This window comes from Mangifera indica, chromosome 1 (genome assembly GCF_011075055.1).
Source record: "Mangifera indica cultivar Alphonso chromosome 1, CATAS_Mindica_2.1, whole genome shotgun sequence".
Taxonomy (NCBI): Eukaryota; Viridiplantae; Streptophyta; class Magnoliopsida; order Sapindales; family Anacardiaceae; genus Mangifera; species Mangifera indica.
Genome location: NC_058137.1, coordinates 24,822,501 through 24,837,317, shown reverse-complemented (window position 1 = coordinate 24,837,317; position 14,817 = coordinate 24,822,501). Strand labels below are relative to the sequence as shown.

Genomic DNA, 14,817 nt, shown 5'->3' with positions numbered 1-14,817 from the left:
TCAACCTAAATGAAACTTTGTTGAGCACACCCACTAGAGGATCTTTCCAACCTTATGTTATTCACAAATACAAGAAAATAGAAAGTCTGCTACATAGGATTATATTCGAACCGAATCAAGCTTGAGCTTAAGTTCGCTTTGGTTTATATATAGCTGAGCTTGAGTTCAAGTTCGAGCTCGTGAAAGTCAGGCTCAAACTTGGTTTGAATTCAACTTAACTCATTTTTCGTTTTAATATATATTGATCAAAATGATATCGTTTTGTATCAAAATTTTTAATTGAAAAATTTGACGAGTTTGAGCTCTTACAGGGCTGACTTGTTTTTAACTTATTTAAACCGAGTTTGAGCTCGAACTCAAACGAACTTGATTCGAGTCCAACCCTACCTCTACACAAGAATAAACGCTACAAAACACTGCTCTACAGCTTCCAAGATTTCATTAAATATGTTTTCACCTGTAATTTATATTAAGTTTAATTCAAAATTATAAAAAATGAATTTAAATTTAATTATGGCTGATGATGGTTAAATTTTAAATTTATTTGGGGTAAAATGAAAACCCAAAAAAAAAAAATATTTATGAATAAAATATCATTTGTTTGTATTATCAAAGGTATAGATAGATTATAATACTTAAAAAAGCAGATATGAATACCTTTTAATTGTTAAAGTTAATGATCGAATTTAAATTAAGACTTAAATAATATATATATTTTTATTTTCAGAAGAGATTAAATAAATTATTTACTTATTTTTAAATATTATACACACGAGTTTTGCAACCAGATAATTTACCGTATAACCCTCCTTCTCCTGGGCCTGGGTTCCTTCTAAATTGATGCATTTATCCATAGGCATTAATTAATACTTTAAGGGGACGTTTGGTTTGGGTAATATTTTATTATCAAAACAGAAAGATTACTTTAAAGATAGATTATTTAGAAGATTATTGGGTATAAATGATTACTATGTTTGATAAAATTTAGTAGGTATAAATAATTATTGTATTTGGTTAAAGATAATAAAAGATTACTAATAAATTATTTTACTTAAATGCTCTTAAATATAATTATTTTTAAATATTTTTTATATTATTTATCATATTAATTAAAAATAAATTTATTTTTGTCTCAAAAAATTAATAAATAATATAATTATAATAAAATTAAGATTACTTTAGTAATCTTTAAATACCTAAGGTGAATGTGATAATCAGATTATCACCTATATTACCTGTCACGTCAGCATTGATAATAGAAGATTACTGTAATATTTTATTACTGACAAATCAAACAAACGAATTAAAAAATAGATTACCGAGGTAATCTTAAAAACCAGGAACCAAACGCCCCCTAAATAGAAAAAATAATTAAAAGACTCCAATAATAACAAGTTTGTCACTTTATGGGCTTATAAAACCATATCTCACTCCCAACAGTCTTGTTATCAAAACCATAAAATTATATATATTTATTTTAAAAAAATAAATAATTTGTTATCAAAATTTATTCTAATTTTAAAATCATATTTATGATAGGTAAGAAATTCAAACACTTATTTATTTGTTAATTGTCATCTAAATTTTTAATTAGAGATAGAGGTTCAAATCGTTATTTTATCTATAAGCTCTAAACCTTAACATTTATATTATTTTCTCTCTTTAATTTAGAAAACTAACATTTATCTCTATAGTTAAACTTTGAAAAATTCATTTTTCCCCCTTTATAGGTTTCATCTCTGATGGTTTAAGGTCGGTCAGTGATCGGGAAGAAGCAACGGTCCTTAGTTTGAGTTTTTCATCTGTTGTAGATATGATTTTAAAATAAAACTAAAATTTGAATGAAAAATAATCTTTTTACCTTTATTTTAAATATTTATATATATTATCATGTGATTAAATAATTTTAAATTAAAGATAAAATAATATTTAATTATATAATAATATATATAAATATGTATTCAATTGTATATTCAAATTAAATACAAATAATATTACTCTTTTATTAAAACCAATAGGGAAAAATAAGATTTTTTTTTTTGTTTTTGACTATATATGGATCCTAAAATGGTCATCTCAACCCCTAGCTCCGTAAATAAGGTTTTTTTTTTTTTTTGGGACTGGAGGTTGATTTTACAAACTAAAAAATCTTCATAATTCAAAGTAAATTTATTAAATCCCAACTCAAATTGCATTTTCACTTTAGATACTTATTGTGACTTAAATAAGCCTACTGAATATTAAGTAACCTATAGACATTGACACCTAAGTAAAATATTTGAAAAAAAAAAACCCCCCTCTCATTTTGGTTTCTTTATAAGTTTTAAATTTAAATACAATAAAATTATTTATATTTATTTTGAATATATAAATAGATATATATTTTATATATATTATTAAATAATTAGATAATTTTAAATTAAAATAAAATAATATATAATTATATGATTTTATATATATATATATATATATATATATATATATATATATGTGGGCTTAAAAACGTTATTTAAGAATGGTCATTTTTGTTTGAAATCTTTACTAGCCCCTAAAGTGTTGAGTAATTCTCAAACAACCCCTAAAAATGCCATTTAATTACCCCTTCAAATATCTTCACTTTGGGTGCCCAGTAATTTGTTTGGCAGCCTACGAAATTCCAATCTTTCTCATTATTTTTCCCGAGAAAATTCAGATATTTATTTCCCGTGATTAAGATTCATCTCGCTTCAGATTCCCTCCCTTGTTAATGGTAAGTACTGCCTGCTAACTTTTACTACTATTATTTGCGTGAATCATTATCAGTTTTTTCTACAGCAACAATTATACGATACTAGGGTTTCTTTGTCCAGTGTAATTCTTTAACTTGATGTTCCAATCAGAGAAAACTATTTGAATCCAGTTTTTTCGGTTTTTGTTCTAAAATCTTTGATCTGAAAATTGTAAAGTGAATTTTTTGGGTTTTTGCTCTCAGAACGGTTGTGGCTTTGTGCTATTTGGATTGTAATTATAAGTTAAACTCGCTAATTTTGATTGCAATTTTTTTTAAGGTTTCTGAAGTGAAGGGAGGATATTGCTATATATGTTATTGAAAATTTGAGCTTTTTAGTGTTATAATATCCAAAGAAAGACTAAATGGCCGGAAGAAACCGTGGGCCGCCTCTTCCGATGAAAGGTGCTCCTCATGTGGGGCTGCCACCTACAGTCCATGAAGCCGCATTAGGGAGGGGCCTGGGGCCAATGACGCCCCATCCGGCATTGCTGGAGGAAATGAGAGAATCCCAATTCGGCATGGGTCCTAGAGCTCTCCCACCCCATCCAGTGATCATTGAGGAGCGCCTTGCTGTTCAGCATCAAGATATTCAAAGTCTTTTAGCTGATAACCAGCGGTTAGCTGCTACTCATGTTGCACTAAAGCAGGAATTGGAAGTTGCACAGCATGAGTTGCAGCGGATGGCGCATTTTGCTGAATCTTTGCGGGCAGATAAGGATGTTCAAATGAGGGAAGTGTATGACAAGTCGGTTCACTTGGAGGTTGATCTTCGAGCAGCAGAGGCAATGCGGGGTGAGCTTCATAAGGTTCAGGCTGATATTAAGGAGCTTACTGCTGTGAGACAGGAACTGACAGGCCAAGTTCAAGTAATGAGTCAAGATTTGGCTAGGGTTACGGCAGATTTGCAACAGGTACCAGCTCTGAAGGCAGAAATTGAGAACATGAAACAGGAACTACAACGTGCAAGGTAAAAATTTCTATAAGCTTTTTTGTTTTAGTAATGTGATAGAAGTTTATATTTTGGAAAATCTGCCATGATTTGTGTGGATTTGCATGCTTTTGGGGGGATGTAGAGCTGCTATTGAGTATGAGAAGAAAGGATATGCAGAGAACTATGAACATGGCCAGGTGATGGAGAAGAAATTGATTTCAATGGCTCGGGAGTTGGAGAAGCTCCGAGCAGAGATTGCTAACACTGAGAAGAGAGCACGTGCAGCTGCTGCTGTTGGAAACTCTGGTATGAGCTCACATTGCCCATCTATTTGCAAATCAGTTCTTATATAAGAAGGATTTTTTTCCCCAAATTTGAAGGATTCCCTATTATAATGCTAGTTATATCAGTTCTTTTATAATGATTGTTTTACTGTTATTTATTCTCACTCTTCATAGCAGGTGCCAGTTATAATGCTAGTTATGGCACTCCTGAAGCTGGGTATACTGTAAATCCTTACCCTGCTAGCTATGGCATGAATCCAGTAAGTTCTTTGTTCATATATGTTTCTATATGTGTATTTATGTATTATTTGTTGATTTTACATGGACAATGATCATTTATATTTATGTAAGTTGTACTGGTGGGTAATATGGTATGCACAAAGCTGTTGTTTTAGTAAATGTACGGATACCTTATTCTTTACCTTCAACCTTTGGATTCAGGCTGGTGCAGAAACTTATCCTCATTATGGACCTGGACCTGGACCTGGATCTTGGGGTGCATATGATTTGCAGCGAGCCCAAGGACACAGATAGATTGGTCATCAGATTGTGCTAAAATTATCTTACCTGGTATCTCAGGCTGCAACTTATTAGGGATATAATTAGCTCAAACTGTTGTAACATGATTCATGATAGATATTTTGGAGATATGTTCTTCTGTTTGAGTTTTTGAAGTTGCACTTAAATATTGGTCTCATCATTGCATTGAGGAGCCAGAGCCTATTGCTAGTTGATATCTTTTTTGGCAAATATATTCAACAGCTTCTGTATATTTATTGCATTTCAGTTTGATTGATGTACGCATGTTCTTTTTGGCTTTAATTAGCTGTTTTCATGGAACTTGCTTTTGTTTCATATGCCTATTGGATCTTGCTTCATTTGGTTTTGCTTTTTAGATGCAAGATTTTGATTAAATCAACCATCATGCCGATTTTTCTGTAATTTAAAACAAATGTACCACCTTCCATTAGTGTTGTGGAGAGTCTGCAGGCTTTGTTAATCATATAAAATTGTAACAAAAATGAGATTATTTTGGTAATCTATTCATATAAAAGAAAAAACTGTTAATCAGATTACTTGCCATATTTTTTCTCATTTTAAAGATTACCGTGATATCATCCAATATTTGTCTAAATTAAAGGTCAATACTCAGTCTAGCTGCACTAAACGAAGATCTAGGGAGACATCATCACAAGCACAAATGTTATACAGGCGTATAAATCATATTAGCAGAAGCCACAAGTTCTCTGGAAGTTCGAACTTTCTATAAGATTTAGCCATACTAGCTAGCTAGATAAGCAATTTAGATTTCCAATATGCTTGTAGCCAAATAAACAAAACTCGTTAACTACAAGACCTGCTGCTGACTAAGGACACTGTCAGACTCAGTCAACCTCTTTGGCCGTAACATCGACTGCAAATCTTCACTCGGTAATTTTATGGCCTCACACGGCAAAGTGACTCACACATACATCTCATCTTCTTCTATTTCTATATAAACATACATGCAATATACAAGATTCGTACATACATTTCAAAATGCAGATTTTCTTCTTTTCAGCTTTTGCCGCCTTCTTTTCTCTTTTGTTTATGGAGCCAGAGAACTGGCTGCTGTTTTTCCTACTGGACAAGGGGTTTAGCTTCCTCTGAAAAATGAAAACGGTGCCGTTAATACATGAAAGAGACTGTAGTTAAAACTTATAAATTGAATTATTTATGAGAACAATTAAATGCTTTTGCTGATGCAATTAGTATCGAAATTATTTCTTTAAAAAAATTAAGTTATTTGTCCTTTTGTTGCTGTTGCCTTTTTTAAACATGTCAAAATTTAGCCCAATAATTTATATTAAGTTCATTAATTTTTGTAATTAATTACCTTCCTATTTTGATAACACATAAAATGTTTCTCATTAATGAATAAGATTTTCCTCATTTAGTAATGACAACTTCAACTCCTTGAACTATTTGGATTCAAAACTTATATGAGCACTAGCTTCACTCCTAATATTTGCTTTAAGAAGTTTAATAACAAAGATGGCGTCCACCAGAAAAATTCCAATGAAGAAAAGGGAAACCATTGCCAAAAGAGTCGTCACTTTCTCTAGAAGGCATTACAGATTGCCCAATAAAGTTACACAATTATGCATTCTTTCAGGAGTTCTAATTGTTACATTGGTTTCTTCTCCTTGCTCAAAACAATGCAATGGTGAGATTAAGTGAGTTGTTGTCTTCTGAGGTGTTTGGTATGAGAAATTTTCATGACCAGAGTCAGACCATGTCACAAGTAGCTATTGATCAGTTTAATCAGTTTTCTACTACAAATTTTGGTAACCAACATGAGGCTATGCCACTTGCAACGGTGGATCAGTTTGATCAATTTTCTATTGTAAATTTTGATGTTCAGAATGAGACCTTGCCACTAGTTACTGAAGATCAGTTTGATCAATTTTCTACTACATATTTTAGTTACCAGAATGAGGTTATACCACTTGTAGCTGTGGCTCAAGTTGGGCAATTTTCTCATAGTCTCCCTTATTTTTTCCATAAACCAATTTGTATTAGCTTGTTGTAATAGATTGATCAACAGATTGTGTTAAAGCTGTCTTACCCGGTATCCGGAATGCAACTTATTAGAGATATTATTATCTCAAAGTGTTGTATCATGATAGATATTTTGGAGATAAGCTCTTCTGTTTGAGTTTTGAAGATGGCACTTTAATGTTGGGCTCTCATAATTGCATTGAGGAGCCAGAGACTCTTGCTAGTTGGTATCGTATTTAGCAAATATAGTCATCGGCTTCTCTATATCTTATTGCATTTCAGTTTGATTTATGTGCGCATGTTCTTTTTTGCTCTAGCCGTTTTCATGGAACTTGCTTTTGTTTCATATATGCCCATTGGATCTTGCTCCATTTGGTTTTGCTTACTTGATGCAAGTTGTTTGATTAATAGATCAACCATCATGCTGATTTTTCTGTAATTTGAAACAACTGTACCACTTCGGAAAGTGTAACAAAATTGAGATTACTTTAGTAATTTATTCATACGAACAAAAACTGTTAATTAAATTACCCATTATATTATTTCTCTTTCTCATCCGAAGATTACCGTGATAAATACTCAGTTATATAAATTGAAGAAATATAAGCCAAAGTTCTTTGAAAATTGAAATTTTCTTTGAGAATCAGTCGTAGGAGCTAGAAAAGGAATTTGGATTTCCAATATAGTCGTGGCCAATTAAACTAAACTCGTTGAGTAAAAGACCTGCTGCTGACTAAGGAGGAGACTGTCAGACTTAGTCAACCTCTTTGGCCTTTACATCAACTACAAATCTTCACTCGGTAATTTTATGGCCTCACATGGCAAAGTGACTCACACTCACACAGACCTCATCTCCTCCTATTTCTATATAAACATACTTGCAATATACAAGATTCATACATACATTTCAAAATGGCACATTTGCTTCGTTTCAGCTTTTGCCTTCTTCTTTTCTCTTTTGTTTATGGAGCCAGAGAACTGGCTGATGTTTCTCCTACTGGACAAGGGGTTAAGCTTCCTCTGAAGAAGCAAGGTGACAATTACCTTGTCACAGTTGGGTTTGGCACACCTAAGCTTGATTTAACGTTAATGGTGGACACAGGAAGTGCCGCTACGTGGATAAAATGTAAACCGTGCATTACCTGTAAACCAAATGAAACCCTTTTTGATCCTCTCCAATCTTCAACGTTTTCCAATTGTTCTTCTGCTAATAATTGCCAAAGCAACCAAAGGCTAGACTACCACGACGGGTCTAAAGTTGATGGAAATTCTGTACAAGATACCTTAACCTTAACTTCACAGGTGTTTTTTCCACGCTTTGAGTTCCTTTGTGGTTACAATCCCAGTGGATTTGATAAAGTTGAGGGGTTATTAGCTCTGGGCTTGACTGATAATTCCTTCATACATCAAACAAGCCAAGCATTTTCCCAAAAATTTGGCTACTGTCTTCCATCCTCAGATTCCTCCACTGGGTTCCTGGCTTTTGGAGATGAAGCAGCCGCAGCCTGCAAACCTCTGTTTCATGTTTCACTTGTTTTAGGTCCAAAAAGGGACAATCAAAATTACTATATCAACCTTTTTGCTATCACAATTGGCCAAAAGATACTGCCTATGCCTTCTTCCTCACAAAAAGCTCTGTTGGACTCTGGAACCCGCACGACTCGCTTGCCTCCATCAGTTTACTCAGAGCTTAGTTCTTCATTTCTGGAGTTGATGTCAGAATATCCCATAGTTGAATCTGGGAAGATGTGCTTTAATCTTGAGGGGCACGATTTAAGCACTGCTTATATACCAACTATCACCCTGCACTTTGGGGATTCTTTGGATTTAACTTTGGGCTCTCCATCTGTTGTTTTTAGTGACGGTGAGAGTAATCCTAATTCCAAAGTGTGCTTGGCTTTTGCTGAAGACGAAGAAACCATTATCGGCAGTCATCAGCTGGAGAATGTGAATATACTCTACGATATAGCAAATAGTCAGGTGGGACTTTCTCTTAACCCTGGTTGCGGCAGCTATTGAGTGAATATAAACATCTAAGATTCAGCCGGAGATGTTTTTATTCATAATTAAGCACGTAATTCTGCAGTGAAAATAATTGTAGAGACTGGAATGTAGTCTCTTCCTTGGTCATCTTCTGTGTTTTGAGAAGACTTAGGATAGAAGGTCTAAGATGGAACCGAATCGAGCCTACGGGTTAGTTAAGAGTTCTGGCTTAGAGTGCAATAAGACTTTCTGTAAGTTGCTCCTTTGGTAGGATTCTATCGTCCGATTTTTGGCATACTTTATACAATTATGGATGTCAGTTTCTGTAAGAAAGGGATAGATTCTCAAGCTGTCTTCCTCTGTATCAGTGATGGAATAAGTCTACGAGTGCAATTAAATTATACGAAATTATTTTTACTAATTAAAATATTATATTATGATTGGATAATGTATATGTTTATTTATTTATTTATTTTTTAAAATATATTTTTAGATATTATCATTCTAATTTATATAAATAAGTTTGTATAATTTATTTATATATAATATTATTTTTAATAATAAAATTATATAAATAATTTTATGAATAAATAATAATATATTATCATATAATGATATTATATTATATTTTTTATTTAATTATTTTATATTAAATAATTGGTTTTATTAAAAAGCAATTGGTCAAACCACTATTTTCCACCTTTCATGAAATGGCAATTTATAATTTAAGATGAAAATACCATTTTTCCGTCCATTTGTCAAAATTATTAAGAAATTATGTTAAATTTTTTATAAATTTATTAAATAAACCAAAAAGTCCTCGAATTAAATAATATTTATTCTACCAATTTTTATTTAATAAATTTTTATATTTTTAATTTATATTATTTTTTCAATTAAAGAATAACAAAAATATTTATATTTTTTTTATAATTATAGTTTGAACTGCCAATAGTATAATCATATAAATTTGTTAATCATATAAAATTGTAACAAAAATGAAATTATTTTAATAATCTATTCATATGAAAGAAAAAATTGTTAATCAGATTACTCGTTATATTTTTTCTCATGTCAAAGATTACGGTGATAGCATCCAATATTTGTGTAAATTAAAGGTCAATACTCAGTCTAGCTGCACTAAAAGAAGATCAAGGGGGACATCATCACAAGCACAAATGTTATACAGGCGTATAAATCATATAAACAGAAGCCACAAGTTCTCTGGAAGTTCGAACTTTCTATAAGAATCAGCCATACGAGCTAGCTAGATAAGCAATTTAGATTTCCAATATGCTTGTGGCCAAATAAACAAAACTCGTTAAGTAGAAGACCAGCTGCTGACTAAGGACACTGTCAGACTCAGTCAACCTCTTTGGCCGTAAAGTTGACTACAAATCTTCACTCGGTAATTTTATGGCCTCACACGGCAAAGTGACTCAACATACATCTCATCTTCTTCTATTTCTATATAAACATACATGCAATATACAAGATTCATACATACATTTCAAAATGGCAGATTTTCTTCGTTTCAGCTTTTGCCGCCTTCTTTTCTCTTTTGTTTGTGGAGCCAGAGAACTGGCTGCTGTTTTTCCTACTGGACAAGGGGTTAAGCTTCCTCTGAAAAATGAAAACGGTGCCGTTAATACATGAAAGAGATTGTAGTTAAAACTTATAAATTGAATTATTTATGAGAACAATTAAATGCTTTTGCTGATGCAATTAGTATCGAAATTATTTTTAAAAAAAAAATTAAGTTATTTGTCCTTTTGTTGCTGTTGCCTTTTTTAAGCATGTCAAAATTTAGCCCAATAATTTAATTAAGTTCATTAATTTTTGTGATTAATTACCTTCCTATTTTGATAACACATAAAATGTTTCTCATTAATGAATAAGATTTTCCTCATTTAGTAATGACAACTTCAACGCCTTGAACTATTTGGATTCAAAACTTATATGAGCACTAGCTTCACTCCTAATATTTGCTTTAAGAAGTTTAATAACAAAGATGGCGCCCACCAGAAAAATTCCAATGAAGAAAAGGGAAACCATTGCCAAAAGAGTCGTCATTTTCTCTAGAAGGCGTTACAGATTGCCCAATAAAGTTACACAATTATGCATTCTTTCAGGAGTTCTAATTGTTACATTGGTTTCTTCTCCTTGCTCAGAACAATGCAATGGTGAGATTAAGTGAGTTGTTGTCTTCTGAGGTGTTTGGTATGAGAAATTTTGATGACCAGAGTCAGACCATGTCACAAGTAGCCATTGATCAGTTTAATCAGTTTTCTACTACAAATTTTGGTAACCAACATGAGGCTATGCCACTTGCAACGGTGGATCAGTTTGATCAATTTTCTATTGTAAATTTTGGTGTTCAGAATGAGACCTTGCCACTAGTTACTGAAGATCAGTTTGATCAATTTTCTACTACATATTTTAGTTACCAGAATGAGGTTATACCACTTGTAGCTGTGGCTCAATTTGGGCAATTTTCTCATAGTCTCCCTTATTTTTTCCATAAACCAATTTGTATTATCTTGTTGTAATAGATTGATCAACAAATTGTGTTAAAGCTGTCTTACCCGGTATCCGGAATGCAACTTATTAGAGATATTATTATCTCAAAGTGTTGTATCATGATAGATATTTTGGAGATAAGCTCTTCTGTTTGAGTTTTGGCGATGACACTTTAATGTTGGGCTCTCATAATTGCATTGAGGAGCCAGAGACTTTTGCTAGTTGGTATCTTATTTAGCAAATATGTTCATCGGCTTCTCTGTATCTTATTGCATTTCAGTTTGATTTATATACGCATGTTCTTTTTTGCTTTAGCCGCTTTCATGCGACTTGCTTTTGTTTCATATATGCCCATTGGATCTTGCTCCATTTGGTTTTGCCTACTAGATGGAAGGATCAACCATCATGCTGATTTTTCTGTAATTTGAAACAACTGTACCACTTTGGAAAGTGTAACAAAATTGAGATTACTTTAATAATTTATTCAAAGGAAGAAAAGCTGTTAATTAAATTACTCATTATATTATTTATCATTCAAAGATTACCGTGATAAATACTCAGCTATATAAATTGAAGAAATATAAGCCAAAGTTCTTGAAAATTGGAATTTTCTATAAGAATCAGTCGCAGGAGCTAGAAAAGGAATTTGGATTTCCAATATATTTGTAGCCAATTAAACTAAACTCGTTGAGTAAAAGACCTGCTGCTGACTAAGGAGGAGACTGTCAGACTCAGTCAACCTCTTTGGCCTTTACATCAACTACAAATCTTCACTCCGTAATTTTATGGCCTCACACGGCAAAGTGACTCACACTCACACAGACCTCATCTCCTCCTATTTCTATATAAACATACTTGCAATATACAAGATTCATACATACATTTCAAAATGGCACATTTGCTTCGTTTCAGCTTTTGCCTTCTTCTTTTCTCTTTTGTTTATGGAGCCAGAGAACTGGCTGATGTTTCTCCTACTGGACAAGGGGTTAAGCTTCCTCTGAAGAAGCAAGGTGACAATTACCTTGTCACAGTTGGGTTTGGCACACCTAAGCTTGATTTAACGTTAATGGTGGACACAGGAAGTGCCACTACGTGGATAAAATGTAAACCCTGCATTACCTGTAATCCAAATGAAACCCTTTTTGATCCTCTCCAATCTTCAACGTTTTCCAATTGTTCTTCTGCTAATAATTGCCACCAAAGCCAAGACTACCACGACAAGTCTAAAGTTGATGGAAATTCTGTACAAGATACCTTAACCCTAACTTCACAGGTGTTCTTTCCAAGCTTTGAGTTCCTTTGTGGCCACAAACCCAGTGGATTTGATAAAGTTGAGGGGTTATTAGCTCTGGGCTTGGCTGATAATTCCTTCATAGATCAAACAAGCCAAGCATTTTCCCAGAAATTTGGCTACTGTCTTCCATCCTCAGATTCCTCCACTGGGTTCCTGGCTTTTGGAGATGAAGCAGCCGCAGCCTGCAAACCTCTGTTTCATGTTTCACTTGTTGAAGGTCCAAATGGGGACAATAAAAATTACTATATCAACCTTTTTGCTATCACAATCGGCCAAAAGATACTGCAAATGCCTTCAAGCTCATCATCCTCACAAAAAGCCCTGTTAGACACTGGAACCACCATAAGTCGCTTGCCTCCATCAGTTTACTCAGAGCTTAGCTCTTCATTTCGGGAGTTGATGTCAGAATATCCCATAGTTGTATCATCTGGAATGATGAACACGTGCTTTAATCTTGAGGGGCAGGATTTAAGCACTGCTAATATACCAACTATCACACTGCACTTTGGGGATTCTTTGAATTTAACTTTGGGCTATAAATCTGTTCTTATTAGTGACACTGAGAGTAATCCTTTTTCCAAAATGTGCTTGGCTTTTGCTGGAGACGAAAAAACCATTATCGGCAGTCATCAGCTGGAGAATGTGAATACACTCTACGATATAGCAAATAAGCAGGTGGGATTTTCTCCTACCCGTGGTTGCAGCAGCTATTGAGTGAATATAAACATCTAAGATTCAGCCGGAGATGTTTTTATTCATAATTAAGCACGTAATTCTGCAGTGAAAATAATTATAGAGACTGGAATGTAGTCTCTTCCTTGGTCATTTTCTGTGTTTGTCTTCCTCTGTATCAGTGATAGAATAAGTCTACGAGTGCAATTAGATTATACGAAATTATTTCTACTAATTAAAATGTTATTTTATGGGTGGATAATGTAAACGTTTATTTATTTATTTTTAAAAATATATTTTTAAATATTATCACTTCAATTTATATAATTTATTTATATATAATATTATTTTTAATAATAAAATTATATGAATAATTTTATGTATACATAATAATATATTATTATATATTTATGTTTTGTTTTATTTTTAATTTAATTGTTTTATATTAAATGATTGATTTTATAAAAAAAACAATTGGTCAAACAACTATTTTCCACTTTTCATGAAATGACAATTTATTATTTAAGATGAAAATACTATTTTTCCATTCATTTATATAAATTTAGTAAATAAACCAAAAAGTCCTCGAATTAAATAATATTTATTCTACCAATTTTTATTTAAAATTTTTTTATATTTTTAATTTATATTATTTTTTCAATTAAAGAATAACAAAAATATTTATATTTTTTAGGATTTGATTCGATTCATGGTTGTTTCAAATTGAATTTTTTAGGCCATACTTTTTCTTTTTTAAGTTCTTTGTGCATTTTCTTCAATTAATAATAGAACTTATAATGTTGTCTGTACACCAAACTTTTCCAATGAGGTCAGTTAGTACCTATTTGAATTCTAAAAGAGGTTTAATTCAAAAAAAAAGTTAAAAGATGTTTAATAAGAAAAAAAATTAAATATTTAATTGTTGGATAAAGCTATTTCACCCAAAAAAATAAAACTATAGTGAAAAACACGTTAAATCTACACCAAAATGTTTAAATCTCTACGTTATAAGCTATTAGACATGATAAGAAATGATTCACTATCCTTTTTTAACATTTATGTTGTCGGAAAACAAGCAAAATCACCAAATTTTGGGTTCGATGAACAAAGATGGAAGGTTGATGTGAGTAGGCACAGTAAGAAATGATTTATTACCCTTCTTTAACATTTTTGTTGTCGGAAAACAAACAAAATCACCAAATCTTGAGTTCGATGTATCCAATAATTAAATATTTAATTTAATTGTTGGATACAAACTATTTTTTATTCAAATCAAATTCGAGTCAAAGGGTGTTAGAACTCGGTTTGGTTTGTGTCTACCCCTATTTTTACTAACCTTTTTCTCATTTAAGATTCCACCCAAAAAAAAAAAAAAAACAAGAATAACAACTTTAAATATATGACTGGATTGATCTGAAAATTTAAGGCATGACTTACTAGATGCAAGATGTTTGATTAATAGATCTACTATCATGCTGATTTTTCTGTAATTTGAAACAACTGTACCACTTCGGAAAGTGTAACAAAATTGAGATTACTTTAATAATTTATTCAAAGGAAGAAAAGTTGTTAATTAAATTACTCATTATATTATTTATCATTCAAAGATTACCGTGATAAATACTCAGCTATATAAATTGAAGAAATATAAGCCAAAGTTCTTGAAAATTGGAATTTTCTATAAGAATCAGTCGTAGGAGCTAGAAAAGGAATTTGGATTTCCAATATATTTGTAGCCAATTAAACTAAACTCGTTGAGTAAAAGACCTGCTGCTGACTAAGGAGGAGACTGTCAGACTCAGTCAACCTCTTTGGCCTTTAC

General features: G+C 32.1%; 3 protein-coding genes across 4 annotated transcripts; all 3 read left to right on the top strand.

Annotated features, from left to right (window-relative positions):
* The first annotated feature begins 2,595 nt into the window (after positions 1-2,595).
* On the top strand, positions 2,596-4,840 carry LOC123213393 (protein FLX-like 1). 2 transcript variants are annotated; one of them, XM_044632832.1, is made up of 5 exons: positions 2,596-2,749; positions 3,048-3,737; positions 3,844-4,007; positions 4,163-4,245; positions 4,427-4,840. In XM_044632832.1, exons 2-5 carry the CDS (start codon positions 3,133-3,135, stop codon positions 4,517-4,519), a joined length of 945 nt encoding a protein of 314 aa, XP_044488767.1. In that variant the 5' UTR covers positions 2,596-2,749; positions 3,048-3,132; the 3' UTR covers positions 4,520-4,840. The 2 variants fall into 2 exon arrangements, with proteins under 2 accessions (XP_044488767.1, XP_044488759.1); XM_044632824.1 differs by having other exon boundaries at positions 4,160-4,245.
* A 2,598-nt stretch (positions 4,841-7,438) lies between these two features.
* On the top strand, positions 7,439-8,545 carry LOC123225486 (aspartyl protease family protein At5g10770-like). Its single transcript, XM_044649483.1, has one exon. The coding sequence runs from the start codon at positions 7,439-7,441 to the stop codon at positions 8,543-8,545; it is 1,107 nt and encodes a 368-aa protein (XP_044505418.1).
* Positions 8,546-11,918: 3,373 nt separating this feature from the next.
* On the top strand, positions 11,919-13,037 carry LOC123225397 (aspartyl protease family protein At5g10770-like). The gene has a single exon (XM_044649372.1). It carries the CDS (start codon positions 11,919-11,921, stop codon positions 13,035-13,037), a length of 1,119 nt encoding a protein of 372 aa, XP_044505307.1.
* The last annotated feature ends 1,780 nt before the right edge of the window (positions 13,038-14,817 follow it).

What these genes read in the sequence shown, in the direction of transcription:
- LOC123213393 (XM_044632824.1), top strand. Translation starts at nt 3,133, where the DNA reads ATGGCCGGAAGAAACCGTGGGCCGCCTCTTCCGATGAAAGGTGCTCCT. An exon ending in CAGGAACTACAACGTGCAAG is followed by an intron (nt 3,738 to 3,843) that starts GTAAAAATTTCT and finishes GGGGGGATGTAG; the next exon opens with AGCTGCTATTGAGTATGAGA. An exon ending in CTAGCTATGGCATGAATCCA is followed by an intron (nt 4,246 to 4,426) that starts GTAAGTTCTTTG and finishes CTTTGGATTCAG; the next exon opens with GCTGGTGCAGAAACTTATCC.
- LOC123225397 (XM_044649372.1), top strand. Translation starts at nt 11,919, where the DNA reads ATGGCACATTTGCTTCGTTTCAGCTTTTGCCTTCTTCTTTTCTCTTTT.
- LOC123225486 (XM_044649483.1), top strand. Translation starts at nt 7,439, where the DNA reads ATGGCACATTTGCTTCGTTTCAGCTTTTGCCTTCTTCTTTTCTCTTTT.